This window comes from Peromyscus californicus, unplaced genomic scaffold (assembly GCF_007827085.1).
Source record: "Peromyscus californicus insignis strain IS unplaced genomic scaffold, ASM782708v3 Scaffold_7__1_contigs__length_154581171, whole genome shotgun sequence".
Taxonomy (NCBI): Eukaryota; Metazoa; Chordata; class Mammalia; order Rodentia; family Cricetidae; genus Peromyscus; species Peromyscus californicus.
This window is the reverse complement of record NW_026294595.1, coordinates 99,526,154-99,541,486: the sequence shown is the minus strand read 5'-3', so window position 1 is coordinate 99,541,486 and position 15,333 is coordinate 99,526,154. Positions and strand designations below refer to the sequence as shown.

The following is a 15,333-nucleotide window of genomic DNA, read 5'->3' as shown; positions in this document are numbered from 1 at the left end:
AAGAGATTCAAGATGTGGGATGTGCAGAGCTGTGCTGCCCCGAAGTGAACAATTCAGACCGGTCAAAACGTAGGATGAACCTGGTCTTTGATGAAGTCTACACAGCCCTCAGCTGTTAGTATAAATGAAGGTTATTCTAACTTTCCAGTTAAATGTCTCCATTAGCAGATTGTTCATTAGGTAGGTGGGTAAATCAGACAGAACCAGATTTAGGTACACTAACTTATTTGCTGTGTGTCTTCAGAATTGACTTATTTTCTGATACCCACATGGCAGTTAAATTAGAAGGAGTGAATGTGTGAAGTTGCTGTCACAGTGCACGGAGGGCAGGACTCACTGGTGGCACTCTATCAGTGTAACCACAGCACTCACAAATACTGGTGTTTATGGAAAGCCTTCTGCATATCTAGCTGTGTGGTCGGCAGTGCGAGAAATGCCAGGTATACATACAGAAGGATGAGAAAGCCACCCTTGAGGATGCTGTGGTTCAGAAGGGCGGTGATGATGAGGAGAAACTGATAAAGGGTGAAATTCAAAGGAAAGGCTTGTATACTTTTAGTTTCAAGAAACTCACAGCAGGTGTGTGTGTGTGTGTGTGTGTGTGTGTGTGTGTGTGTGTGTGTGTGTGTATGTGATTTAGGCAGGCATAGAATGTACTAGAATATATCACTGTGGTATAAGGAATTTTTTTTTTAAGCTACACAAGTGAACATAAACCGAGCAGGCACAAGGACAGCTCTCGGCCTTCCTATTTGCCCAGGTCAGGGACATGCATGTGTGAATGTGTCCATGCTTTCATTATCTGGAGGACTGATGCTCACACACAGAGACAAGGGCAGAGCCTTATCAGCCTGTAGAATATTCCTTAGGAATCCAGCAAGTCTTCCAGACCAGTCCTTGTCTTCTAGCAAATTTCTCTAAGCAAATTTATTTTCCTTCCCACAATTGGCCACCCTAGAAACTCAAATTCCATTCTCTTTGTCTAGTGGCTTTCCTGCACTTTCCTTGTTCTTTTGTTAAGGTGATGTCCAAGTGTTCTGACCACCCCTCTGAATCACCACCCGCCACAGAGTCCTCCATGTGTGTGCACAATACATGAATAAACACATTCTTTTGTTAACTTGATGTCTGACAGTCTAAAGCATGAGGTCACAGGCTATGAACACAAGATAGACAAAGGAAATATATCTTCCCCCTTCTCCCCAGCCACCATAACACTCTCGCCAAAGAAGCTGATACAGAATTCAGGGAGATTATGGCGAGTTCAGTGACTCAGTGTTTTACTCTGTGTTGTTGAGCATTCTCCCACACATAAAGTAGTCATTCCCACTTTACCACCCCTGCCGTGGACCCTTAGAGTGGAGGCTGTAAGAAGCAGTCACACTAAATATTTTGTGCTACAGAGACACCCCGAGGAGCATCATTTCTGTGTGGCCTTGGGTGCTGGTGCCGTGAAAGGTGGTTTATTCCAAGCCTTTACACATTATTTTGCTTTTAGGATGTTTGAGGATGAATGTTTAGCACAACCCAGACACTTTTTTTTAAAGATTTATTTATTTATTATGTTTGCAGCGTTCTGTCTGTCTGTGTTCCTGCAAGCCAGAAGAGGGCACCAGGTCTCATTACAGATGGTTATGAGTCACCATGTGGTTGCTGGGAATTGAACTCAGGACCTCTGGAAGAACACTCAGTGCTCTTAACCTCTGAGCCATCTCTCCAGCCCCCAACCTAGACACCCTAGACACTTTAAGGGCTCACAAGTTTGCATTGTATGACGTTACTGCCACTCTAACTTCATTATTTCCTAATAGTTGTCTCTTGAGCAATTCCCACCTCACTCTGTCGTGCCCCATACGTTTCTGTAACCTCTTTGAACACCAGTTTCTACTTTAAAACAGTGAGAGGCTTGATTTTTTTTTCTCACAAACAAAAAGTCCTAGGATGAGAGGCAGCTGAGAGAGCATTCGGTTTGTTGATTCCTCAAAATGTGGCTCTTGCCTGACCTGCTGCTGGAAGTGCTGGGGATGCCTATTAAAATGCCCACATTCTAGGTTCAGCTTTGAAAGTGAGCCCCAGGCATCTGCACTCTTCTATTCCACGTCAGATAATTCTTGCTCACCCTGTAGTGAGATGAGTCATCTAGCTTCAGTCCATCTCATCTGGTAATCTGCCCATTCAGCAAGATTTTTGTTTTTTAGCTATATCTTCAAATAATTGATTGGGAGATGATTAACTCGTTTTCCTATGCTTTAGCTGCAAAGTAAAACCCAGAGTGTAAGTGACTTGCTTTGGGTCACATTCACTTGTCACACCCAACTTCCCCGCCTAATGTTGAGTGAATTGGAAATGATACTGTCCCAGCAAGGTGTCCAAAGAGAGGAACAACTGGGCAGCATTGTCAACTCAGTCTATCACATGTTTTTAGGAATGGGCAGCCCAGACACAGAGTCCCAGAATGGCTGCCTGGGCTATAACTTCGGTCACCAGATTCCTCCTGGCTTATCTCCAGGGTCTGGGCTTGAAAATATATAGCTTATTTTCTTTCCCTAAACCATGCCTAAACCAAGAAGAAAATGCTTGTATTTGCGTCTTTTCTTCTCAAATATGGAGAGAACTAAGCCAAACACAGTGTCTGCTGGATAGTCCTCTGGTAGTGTGTGTGCGTGAGCATGTGTGTGCACGTGCGTGTGTGTGTGTGTGTGTGTGTGTGTGTGTGTGTGTGTGTGTGTGTGTGTGTGTGTGTGTGATAAGCTGTCTCATCAAATGGTACCAGGGACTGAGTCTTAAAGAGTACGAAGCTCATTAAGAAGACCCCTCCAAACCAACAGGCCTGAATTCAAAGATGCTGACACTTGGGCTAGTGCCAGATGAAGATTTCAAAAGTTCTGGCAAAAATGGTCCAGGACCTGAAGGATGATATGAATTCAATTCAGACCCTAGAGAGGAACATCTGAGTGGGACAGTCAGCAAAATGGGTGAGAAAACTATCAGCACACAAATCCCAAGTGGGACCATGTGGTCCAGTTAGCTTTAGGTCTGTAACAGTGTAGACTGATTCTATGCTCTGAGATAAACGAGCATGAGAAAAAGCCACACCAACAACTCCAATCAACAGGAAAGTCAACGCACACCGTTGGGTTAGAGTGATCGCTACTGACTTCTATGCGTGATTCCAGCACACAAACGAAACGAGTTTGTTTAGACACTCTAATATCTAAAAGTGAAGCAAACTGCGTAGCAGAGAGAGGATCCTTTATACCTTTGTAATAAACGTGAAACTGGGTTGACTGAGAAGAATTGTGTAAGATCTGATTAAAGTGCAGATTGTTGCCCAAACATATGGGTGTTAAATACATACATTAGAAAGAATTACTCTTGCCTTTGGCTGTCTGGGCTCACACCTCCACACAAAGAACTGCGTCTTGATGATCTCAATAAGTTACTAAACTGCCCTTAAAAACCTAATTTTGCATGAAGCCCCGGAGCAAAGCCTTGGCAATATTAAGCTGCAGATTTTCCATGGCACGGCATCTACTTATTTTGGACCCTGCGGCTGCAGGCATTCATTTGCTACGCATCATCAAACCAGCAAGCAGCCTTTCCGTCAGGCACATAGCAGCTGCTGAACAAGAAACATGGAAAAAAACGATGGGGCTGGCTCAGGGCTCCCTGTTGGAGGGGAGCCTTCCCGCTCCAGCTGTCCACTGCGGGTCCTAAAGTGTGTAGAAAGAGGTAGATAACACCAGGTACTTCCATACACAAATTGAGATGTTTCCCTGAGCAGCATATGAAGGCACAGCTGAGCTCCTGTGTTCTCCATACCAATACTAAGTCTCCCCTCAACACTCAATCCATGTTTTTCGAGGAGCACATACAACAGAACACTGTCGATTTTTATCACAGTAAGTTAGGAACTTAGGTAAAAACTCAAATAAGTTTTTCAAATAAATTTTACATTCTTCATAAAAATGCTTTTTACAAAACTGAATTTTTAAGTGGAATGTAATTGAAAAGCATCAAATCATCACTCCTGGAATAATACAACATTTTTCTATTCAGAAAAAAAACCTGGTTACCTACATTGTAAGTAATCACTTACAATGACTGGAGTCATTTCAATTATCAGTTTAAGCTTATAGTTGGGATATTTTATGAGCATTTGCTGTTTACTGCTGGTATCTGACAGTAACACAGATATTTTCTTTGGAAAATATTCACAATGCAGTCTTTTTACTAGTCAGGTCACATATGTAGTCATATATACATTTTTACCACTTCCCCACAGACTGTGTTCGCTAAGTGAAGGTTTTTTGTTTGTTTGTTTTTTTACAATACAATTCATTTCTACATATCAGCCACGGATTCCCTTGTTCTCCCTAGCTAAGTGAAGTTTTGCCAGTCTTCATAAGTGACATAGTCTGAGGCAAATAAAATGCGAACATCAATATATCCCAAAGTGTGACCATAGTTATTTGAAGTAAATATGCTTTATACACCCATATGCTTGAAACTCTACAGAAAGCTAGAGATATTTGCTTGACCATTCCCCTGTTCGGCAAATGGAAAATTCCAGGCTCACAGGAGTTAGTGTCTCACCTCTCCTCCCTGGCATTGTCAGAGGCAAAAAAAAAAAAAAAAAAGTTCTCAGGTGTAAATGCCTTCTGTGACCTTCGTCTTCTGCACATTGATAGAGAACCAAGTTTGTTATTAAGCTTACAATTTACATAAAAATCATTTAGGAGGGGAAATTGCTCACCGATTCCGGCTTCTCCAACAATCCAGGAAAGGCGAATGAAGAGCATGACTCCCCAGATGTTCAGCATGCATCTCACCTGTGGATGAAAGTGAGGATGGAGAGAGGTGCGGGACCAAGCCCGACCAACCCCATTAGTAGTAACTCTGGTGTCCTGGGCTGGCTGGTGAATCCTGTCCGATCCCCCAGCAGATGGCTCTCCTTGGTAAACAGGGAAGTTTTCTTACCAGCACACCTTTCACCCATCCAAACTTCACAACCCCTGCTGTGTCTTCCTCCTTGTTTTCTGCTTGTTCATCTCCGGGCATCCCATCACCATTAGCAACCCTGTCAGCTGATCCAGGGGCCACGGTCACATTCTGCATTTTTACCGAAGAAAAACAAAACAAAACAAACAAACAAACACAGTGGTGGATCAAATAAACCGTTTCTTAAAGCTCTCAAAGCCAAATCAAAACAGTGGCCATAAAACCCTAGAAAAAAAAACTATTTAAATAACTTCAGCAAATATTGTTGTTATTGTTTCTTACCCTGGGAGCCAATGAGCTCCCTTTGTGAGTCATTTCCAACCATGGCTAAGGCTGGAGGACGGTAGACAGAACCGAGGCCGTTCTGCCACTAACAACATAAAAGTGGTCAGACTTAAATGAATTTAAAATGCAAAAGGATAAAAACAAGACAACAGATTCAAGGGAGGAAAGGTAGGCAAGGTCAGGCAAGGGTCGTTTGTGCCTCGCGTTAGGAGGACAGAGTGGTAAGCCTCCTGGGTGCAGAGTAGCTGGAATTCTTTCCCTGTGCTTTGTTTCACTCAGTGACTTAAAACAATCCCTCCTCTCTTCCCTCTTTCACAACCTCTTTTCAAATTAATATTTAGATAAGAACACAATCTCTCCCCTAACTCCCTCTCTGACAATCCTTAACTCTGTTAAAATAGTTTCTTAATAAACTACAGCTTTGCTTAAAAATAAGTTAAGTAATGACAATAAACTGTTCATGCAAAGTCTTTAAGAGGAGTAAATGGTAAAACCCGTAACAGTGGTTTTTTTCTATACACACAAACAGCAACTTCTGACAGTCTACAGAGAGGCTAAAGGCATTGCGTGACTGCAAGAGTACTCATCCCACATCAGAACTCTTACTAATTTTATTTATTTATTTATTTTATATGTACGGATGTTTGCCCGCATGCACATCTGCATACCATGTGTGAGCTTGGTGGGTACGGAGGCCAGAATAGACCTCAGATCCCTTGGCGTTGGAGTTATGGATGGTTGTGAGCTACCGTGTGGGTATAGGAAATGGAACACAGGTCCTCTGCAGAAGCAAAAAAATGCCCTAAACAGCTAAGCTATCTCTCTAGTCCCCAAAAGGAAATTTCTTTCTTCTTTTTTTTTTTTTCTGGTTTTTCGAGACAGGGTTTCTCTGTGTAGCTTTGCGCCTTTTCCTGGAATTCACTTGGTAGCCCAGGCTGGCCTCGAACTCACAGAGATCCGCCTGGCTCTGCCTCCCGAGTGCTGGGATTAAAGGCGTGCGCCACCACCGCCCGGCTTGAAATTTCTTTTTTTTAAAACTGTAGTCTAATTTAATTTTTTGTTTTGTTTTCAATAGACCCCCGATCTCCTCGCTCCACTCCTCCTAGTCCTCTTTCCCTCCACCTCCCCTCTCTCCCAGATCTGCTGCTCCTCCATTTCCCTTCAGAAAAGAGCAGACCTCCAGAGACATCAGCCAAGCACAGCATAACAACTTACAATAAGACTGGGCACAAACCCTCACATCAAGGCTGGATGAGACAACCCAGCAGGAGGAAAAGGGTCCCAAGAGCAGGTCAAAGAGTCAGAGGTACCCCCACTCCCACGGTATGAGTCCCACAGAAATACCAAGCTAAGCAGCCATAATGTATATGCAGAGGATGGGACCTGACTAGGGCCTCTGCATGCAGGAGACAGTTGTGTAGATTTGTCTGTTTGAGGGGTCCCTGGCAGTGGGATCATGATCTATCCTTGGTGCATGAGCTGGCTTTCTGGAGCCATTACCTATGGTGGGACACCTTGCTCAGCCTTGATGCAGGGGGGCGCGGGCCTTGGTTGTTCCTCAACTGAATGTACCAGGCTTTGCTGACTCCCCATGGGAGGTTTTACCCTTTTGGAGGAGGGGATGAGGGTTGGGAGAGGCTGAGGGGGAGTGGAAGGAGGGATAAGAGGGGGCTCTCTGGTTGGTATGTAAAATAAATTTAAAAATTTCTTAAATAAAAAATATGCAAAGGACCTCGTGCAGACTATGATTGCTGCTTCCGTCTCCATGAGCCCCTACGAACCCTGGCTGGTTGATTCTGTGGGGCTTGTTCTCCTGGTACCTTGACCCCATTGGCTCTTACAGTCCTTCCTCCCTGTCTTCTGCAGGGTTCTCTGAGCTCCAAGGGAAAAACCAAATTTCCTATGGGTTCATATCTCCTTGCTTGGGAAATTTTAAAATGTGCTTGCATTGTGAGGAAAGTAAGAGGTCTCATGACTGACAACCAGTAAGATTTACTCAGTAGAAACAAAAATAACTATGCATAAATAATTTTTTTTTAATTAGTATACAATTTTATCTCTGCAGACAGTTTTCAAAAACTTCCTTTTAAAAGGTCTTTATTTATTTATTTGTATGATAGCCCTTGAATACAATGGGGAGAAAATACGTTTATTTCAAATTAAGAATAGCTCTCAGTCTCTAATTTTTCTTCTGCATATAGCTGAATAGTTTCAGGTATTTTATTTAATCTTTGTTTCTTACCCACTTTTCATTGCTCCCTTTATGCAGGGCCCATTTAAAAAGGGAGAGGAAGAGGATGAATCTCAAGCCACGTCCTTTTTTTCCCCTTCCCCTTTTTGTTGTATGGAGGGCTGAATCCAGCCCCCCCTTCCCCCCGCATGCGAGGCCATCATTCCATCATTCTCAGCCCATAGCCAGGGCCTCTTACTATTATTCTATGACAGTAATGAGGAGAAATTGAGCAACCAAGGATGCTGAAAATTACAGTTACAATTTAGTTTTGAGTTACTCAGAGAGTATCTTAATCTTTTTTTAAAGATCTATTTATTTATTTATTCATTTATTATGTATACATTGTTCTGCTGCATGTATGCCCACACACCAGAAGAGGGCACCAGATCTCATTATAGATGGTTGTGAGCATGTAGTTGCTGGAAATTGAACTCAGGACTTTTAGAAGAGCAGCCAGTGCTCTTAACCTCTGAGCCACCTCTCCAGCCCGAGAGTATCTTAATCTTAAGTATCCTCAGTCCCTACTTGCACAGATAATTGAAAGCTGACTTTACATACCCAGGCCAATGTAAAATAAAGGTAAACCAAGTCCAAAGATGTTGAGGCTGATCTGGCTGGGCAGAAATGGCTTGTCTATGTGAGCTTTGAACACAGGTCAATCATTTAACTAAGGAATTTCTAATAACTACTTTTGATTTGTTTTACAGTAGTTAGTTTTAAAGTATTGTTCATGCTAAGGATTGAACCCGGGTTCTAGAGCAGTGGTTCTCAGTCTTCCTAATGCTGCACCCCTTTAATACAGTTCCTCATGTTGTGCAGACTCCCAACCAAAAAAATTATTTTTGTTGCTACTTCATAATTGTAATCTTGCTACTGTTATGAACTGTAACGTAAATATCTGTGTTTTCCAATGGTTTTAGGTGACCCCTGTGGAAAGGTCATTCAACCCCAAAGGTCTCAACCCACAGGTTAAAAATCACTGGTCTAGTTCTTGCTGAGCACATGGTTTGCTATTGAGATTTGCTCTCAGCTCCTAGTAGCTACTACGAAAGAGAAAAATCATCAGATGAAATAGCTTAGGTTTAGATATACATAATTACATTTTAAAATTCTTATAGGAAACTGTATTACAGGTATTTGTAAGATAAATGTGTGCTAGCAGTCACGGTCCCTTACTTTGTAGAAGGGGCTGGAATTATAAGGAGTTTTCGACTGTGCTTTACTCTTTCGAGCTTGTACAAAATATCACCATTCAAACCTATAGTCAGTGTAAGTATCAGACAGGGTTTATGTAAGTATTTTTCATATTAAGTTGTTAAAATCCAATGTTTATTTTATATTGACAACACATCCTGGCTTAGACTAGACTCATTTCCAGTGCTCAATAGTCATGAGTTATGTATGGGCTACCTCAACACAGGCCTATACAGTATAGTAAATTTCTAATGAAAGCATTAGGTGCTTTTCACACACCAAGTAAAAAGTGTTTTTCTTTTAATGAATTCTAGACACATAAATCAGCTAACAGTCACCTGTAGCTTTTTACTTTCACTTGTATATGTTGCGTATAATGTGTCTGTGTTTCTGACATGTGTGAATGAGTATAATACAATGTACGCATTTGTGTTGTGTATGATGCGTGTGCATTTGCGTGTGCATATGTGCATATCTGTATGTGTTTGTGTGCAGGCAGGAATGTGTTAAGGTATGTGTGTGAAGATCAGGGTACGGCTGTGGGTGTTGGTCCTTGCCTTCCATCTTGATTGAAACAGGGTTCCTTGGTTGTTTGCTGGTGTGGATGCCAGACTGACTGGTCCCAGAGCTCCTGGAGAGGCAGTCCCCTGTTTCCACCACTCTCTCTTGCCAGTGGGACACGGCCCTAGGCATCCACACCAAGTAATGCTGCAGGTGCTTCCCACCTGGAGCCACAGCTTTTACTTCCAGTGACTGAAAGTTACGGTCTTCAGAAGCATGGAAGTTATGGGTGTGCTAATATGATTGTCAGAGGGATTGTCTGGTTAGAGAATTCATTTCTTCAACTTAGTTGGAGAAGTCACCTTTACAATGACCAGTATTCTAGTTAGTCACTATTCCCAATGCTGGGGATTGGGTGAGAAAGCCTTAGTCACTTGCCTTTTTAGATGTGGTTTTGGGAATAAAACCTACGCTTTCTGGTAAAACCTGATGAGGAAAACGTAGGAGATTGCTGTACTCTTTGATGAACTCTAGCAGTGACTGGGGCCCTAAGATTTAGAGAATAAGAGGGTAATAACTACAAATAACAACAACAACAACAACAAACCAAACAACTCCCCCCAAACCACAATAAAGTAGGATAAAAAAATAAATTGCATACTTAAAATTTTCCATTAAATATTTTTTTTCCCTGATGGATGCATTCCTGATCACAATTTCATGGTTCTTCAGTCCGTCACTTGGACTTTAGAACACGATACAAAAAGAACATTCTACATGCAGAGTAGAGCAACCACTGTACATGGAAGTTAGTACAGCAATAATTTTCTTTTTTTTTCTTTTTTCTATTTTTTTTTCTTTTTTTTTTTTTTTTTCTGGGATTAAAGGTGTGTGCCACCGTTGCCTGGCCCAGAAAATTTTCTAACTTGTTCAAAAACAGAGTCAATGTAGGGCCAACAATTCTCTTTTCATACATAAATGGAACTTGCTGGTATTTTTAAATTTTGAGTATATTTATGTCAAGGGCTGGGGGCCAATGACCTTGAGTATATATTTCTTTTTGTGACTAATGTTCAATAGTAAATTTACAAGAACTGATGCCATTTTCTTGGCTCACTGTAATATAAAGGAGCAGAAAGGCTCTGTACCTTATAAACTACACATGGAATCGATTAATCCAGGGCATGTCCTGCAGTAAGCTAATTTTACTTTCTTAGGAAGTGAAAATGAGAATACATCCGAGATTTTTTTTTTTTTAAATATTACCTGGACGTAGTTAAATGCAAAATAACCTTTTATGTGGTAAAGCAAATCTTGGTTTCACTCTTTGATAAACACATCCTTTGTATGCCAGAAGAACATCAAGTTCAATGTCTAATCCAAATATTAAAGATGACATGAGTGCTGGTTTGTGGGGACCTCATGGTTGCTAAGCTCTGCCTAGGGAGTCAAAGACGTCCGGATGCTGCCAATGTCTCAAAGATGGAAAGTTCAAAAAAAAAAAAAAAAATGGAAAGTTCTGTGATTACGTCTTTACTGTAGCAGTTCTTTCTTTCACGATTTGAATTAATTTGCTTGTTTACATTCTGTTTCCAAAGAGATGATCCTTAATGGTTCAAAATTGCATTTTTAGCTTTATAGAATGATCATCCATTCACCAAGATTTCTACTTGTGTATTGCAGATTAGGTGAAGAGAAAATAAAGTGCATTTAAGGAGAAAGGAAGACTATTTGATACAAGTCTTTCCTCTTCCAATACTGAAAAAATGAATGCAGCTTCAATCACATGCCATCTAAGGGGAACTGAAAACAGAACGCTTTTTATGAAGTAAAATGCAAGATAAATTCTCCTCAGATGCCAAGTGATCACTGTGCGTTCTTTGATATGGACAGATCTTCAAGGTCAACTGTGTGGTGAAGAGAGCAGAGCACAGAACAATGTAAAGGCCTTGGTCTTATTCCATCTGTTCAAGAAATGGTAGACCACACCAAACAGCTTCCAGCGTGCTGTGTCAAAGGCAGCTCCAGCATTTTAGCTGTGTGGCCATTGAGAAGGCATACAAAAAAAACCCAAAAAACAAAAAACAAACAAAAAAAAAAACGTGCTTCTGTTTTTATTTCCTTACTTAAAGATCTTCAAAATGCCAGGGCTTTAGAATGTACCCATAAGCTACTTTTCTCTTTAGAATATTGGTCCTAAGAGCAACATTCCTCCTACTCAATTGCAGCCCCTTTCCGTAATGGTGCTGGAGACTACACTGTTACTAAGCCTTGTGATTTGTTTGCTTCATCTTGTTTTAAATTCAAGCTTTAATTCTTAGATGGTGTCTTACAAGGTTGCCCTAGCTGATTTTGATCTCATTCTGTAACCCAGGCAAGTCCTGAACTCTTTAATTCTCTACCCTCATTTTACCTATTAGGAGAATCCTCGTCATGTAATTTCTGACTTGGAAATCCTGTCCAGGTATAGCTGGGATTGCTGGCCTGAATTGAAGGCCCTGCTTCCGGCTTCTTCTTAACAGGGATTAAGGATTTTTATTTGTTGTAAATTGTGGAGATGGAGGAATGTTTAAGTTTTAATAACGAAGGGGACAGCTTTACAAGTTATGTGTAATGTACAGGATTTGGTAGGGTAGAGTTTCATGTCTTTTTCTGGACACATTTGATTCTTTTTACTTCTTCAGACAGCGGGAAACTCCTTGTAATGTTGAACTTCTCTTCCTGCTCCTCCACAGCTTGGAATCTCCCTCCCTTCTGCAGGTCTACTGTTGCTTTTCCTTCCCTTGCCTGTGCCCTGCCATCCCTCTTTCCTCCCCGCATCATTCAGAGAAGAAAACTGACAAGCAGCTTGTCTAGGGTTTCAAATCACCTTCCTTAAAAAAAAATCTCCGTGGAAGCTGATACTGTGTCTGAATAGCCATGATGCTCTTTTTTAAATTAAAACACCAGATATCTCAGATAAAGCCTGAAGTTAGCAGATTGCCACAGACACAGCACAGAGGACAGAGGAGGAAGTTTGTGGGGTGAGGGCATAAGAGGGCAGAGGGGGAGCATGGAGTCTTCCTCTGGAAGTCCTAGTATTGAGTTGGGTCCTATGCAGCTCAGAGAGTACATTTTGGAGATGTTTTTCCTCTGGGAAGAAGGTGAGAAGAAACTAAAGGAAGAGCTATTGCCTTTCCCAGATTCATTCCTGAGAGAACCCATCCTGAGTGGAAAGTTGGGGATATTTAGGGGGGGTGGACAGATGGCTCAGTGGGTAAGGCTCGCTCTCTCTCTCTCTCTCTCTCTCTCAAGACCAAGTTTTTCTGTGTAGCCCTGGCTGTCCAGGAACTCACTCTGTAGACCAGGCTAGCATCAGACTTAGAAATCCTCCAGCTTCTAGAATGTTGAAGTTACAGGTCTGAGCCACCCTGCCCAGCTTGTTTAACTTTTAAGAACCGGAATGAATAAATGAATGATTATGAAATAAACTGTACATTCTTTGTTTTCCTGAAAGCTTGGGCATGAGTAAATAAACAATATTTGAAAATGTAATATCCAACTCTCTTCCTAGAGTGTGTAAACATGTTCCAAAAAGTGATATTCATGGGTGGAGAGATGGCTCAGTGGGTAAGGCACTTGCTGGTGAGTGTGAGGGCCTGAGCTTGAATCTCCACACTCATGTACATAGGCTAGTATGCTGTCCCACTTGTAATTTCAGCACTGAGGAGGTGGAGACAGGGGATCTCCAGAGGAAGCTAGCTGGACTACCTGAATTGTCAAGCTCTGGGTTCAAGTCAGAGCTCAAAACATAAGGTGGAGACATCGAGGAACATGCCCAGCATCACCCTCAGACTTCCATATAGACCTGCATTCACATGTTCAAGCACATACAAAGAGGCGCACATGCACAGCGCCATGCAAAGAAACCAACCAACCAGCTAGTGACATTCATTACACACTGACAGAAAGGCAGGAGGATAGTCTGTCAACAAATCTTGGAGGGAGCCACAGAAGAAATCTAAGCTTCTAAATGATGAGTACAACATTAGAGTCTTCCAGAGACTTTGAAACCCTTGTGCATTCTTTAGGAGATCTGGCCGCTGTGCTTCTGAGCTTAAATTTAGTAGAGCCAGGAGTCTCAGGCAAAGGTATGAGGAGGAGGAACACAAGGGCTGAGTCTTACGCATTTCTGTTCTTTCTTTAAAGAACAGAAACAGTAGTCATCGCTCAGCCTCAGCTACCAGGGTAGCTGTGTCTCAAGGCCACACCACGGCTGCACCGCGGGCCGGCTCCCACAATATGAACTAGGAAAGCGCAACCGTTTGTTTAAGACTGGCTGCGGAGTTGTTAGCACAAAGGTGACTCTGAGGTGGAAGCGGCTTAGGATTCAGTGTGGCATGTTCAGCCGTGTGGGACTTGAGCCACCGTACTGCAAACACCAGAGGACACTTTGCCTTTTTTTCCAAGCTCAGTCTGCCCTTCTCTCCCAAGTCAGTAAAGATTTGTGAAGCCCCTGTCCATTTTCTGTTTCTCGGGAACAGGAGACAGCTGTGGAAGGAAGATGGATGGCATGGACCAGCCCTCTTCTTGTGAACACTGCGTGTGCAGTGGTGTTACCCCGAGCGAACGGCGCGGAAGGACACTCACCATGCCCTTCAAGCTTACCTTGGCCAGCTGCTCGTGGATCTCCAGCAGGCTGGGCCGGTTGACCTTGGGCCCGCTCACGCTGCCGGTGTTGCGGTAGTACTCAATCTTGGGGACAGCGTCCATGGTGTTGTGGCCAAAGGTTTGTAGGTAGTACGTGTTTGTGTGAGAGTCGTAGGCATGAAATGTGGTGTCTGTTTTAGCAGAGTCTCCATTTTGGAGGAAATTGTCATAGCACTCCTGATTCCCAGGCCTGAAGCTGATTCTCAGTCTGTTTTGGGCTTCGTCTCCGAAAGAGGTCTCTTCGTAGTGTGGGGGGTCTGCGCCGTCACTCACGGCTGCACCGCTGCCATGGCCCTCGTTTATAACATGGACTTGAAAACGACTAGTGCTACTGGGCACCGAGTTGGAAGGAGTGTTCACTGACATCTTCTAGAATCTACGTTGGAACTAACTTTTATGTTCTTTTTTTTTTTTAAATCTCTATATTACTGCTTCAAAACAGACAATAATGTGGTTATACTACACAGCACTTGGCTTTGGTTCTAGATGACTCAATAATTAGATTTCTGCTGTAACGCTGGTGTATTCTCTCCCATTTAACCTTCAGAATGATCCTCAAAGCTGTTATTAAGAGAGAAAATTAAATTTGTTCCAGGCGATACATACAAACATATTTAGGAAGGGCTGCGGTTTAAGGTATATATATTTCTCATAAGATGTACCATTTTAAATTTGTTTCACTAAAAATTACCTGTCCGGGAATCCCTGCTACCTGAGCAACGAAATCCTAACAAGTAACCAGGGACTGTTTTCTGCAAACGGAAATTCCAGTGAAGTCATTAGCATGTGACTGTTTGTCTTGTCTGCTCAGAAGTCACTGGGACTTTTAGAAAGCATGTTAGCACTGAGGACAGGATTGCAAAGCATTTAATGTTGATAGCATTATACACTGTCTGATACATAAACTAGGAAACCTGAAAACTTTGAAAAGTGCATTTTGCTCGTTAAAAAAAACCCCACTCATCATCAATGTTAAATTTGTCTCAGAAAAACTTTCATAGGTGTAAAAAGTAAAAAGTTACATTTAGAATGTGAAAATTAAAAGAAAAAAGAAGTCTGTCAAGAGAATGAAATTTTAGAATTCTTAGTAGCCTTTGAAACATTTCATTTGCTCACATATTTGTGCTTTTTCACAAATGGTATTCTGTAAATCTTAAAAAATGAGTGTTTGGGATATGAAAATAAATTATAGCCTTCAGTAAAGGCCTATATTCTACTTGATCCTTTTAATGAAATATTTTGTGAGTTCAATAGACACGATAATTTTCCCAACTCTACAGCGATGTGCCAGTCTTAAATACTGTCTTTGGAGTGATATTTCTTTGTAGGTACCTTAAATTTTGATTGTTTTCAAAGAAAGCTAGAAAAAAAATGAGAGCAATATAAACAAAAACTTAACTCTTGTGCTGTGATTTAAGGCATTTCTTCGA

General features: G+C 41.9%; 1 protein-coding gene across 1 annotated transcript in view; it reads right to left on the bottom strand.

Moving 5' to 3' along the window:
• Positions 1-14,444, bottom strand: part of Slc12a1 (solute carrier family 12 member 1) — an 83,337-nt gene extending 68,893 nt beyond the window's left edge. The window contains exons 1-3 of the mRNA XM_052725416.1: positions 13,862-14,444; positions 4,981-5,112; positions 4,757-4,832 (exon numbers count right to left, since the gene is read on the bottom strand). Coding sequence (XP_052581376.1) covers positions 4,757-4,832; positions 4,981-5,112; positions 13,862-14,269 — 616 coding nt within the window. The 5' untranslated portion in view covers positions 14,270-14,444. The remainder of the gene's footprint in view (positions 1-4,756; positions 4,833-4,980; positions 5,113-13,861) is intronic.
• Between the last annotated feature and the right edge of the window lie 889 nt (positions 14,445-15,333).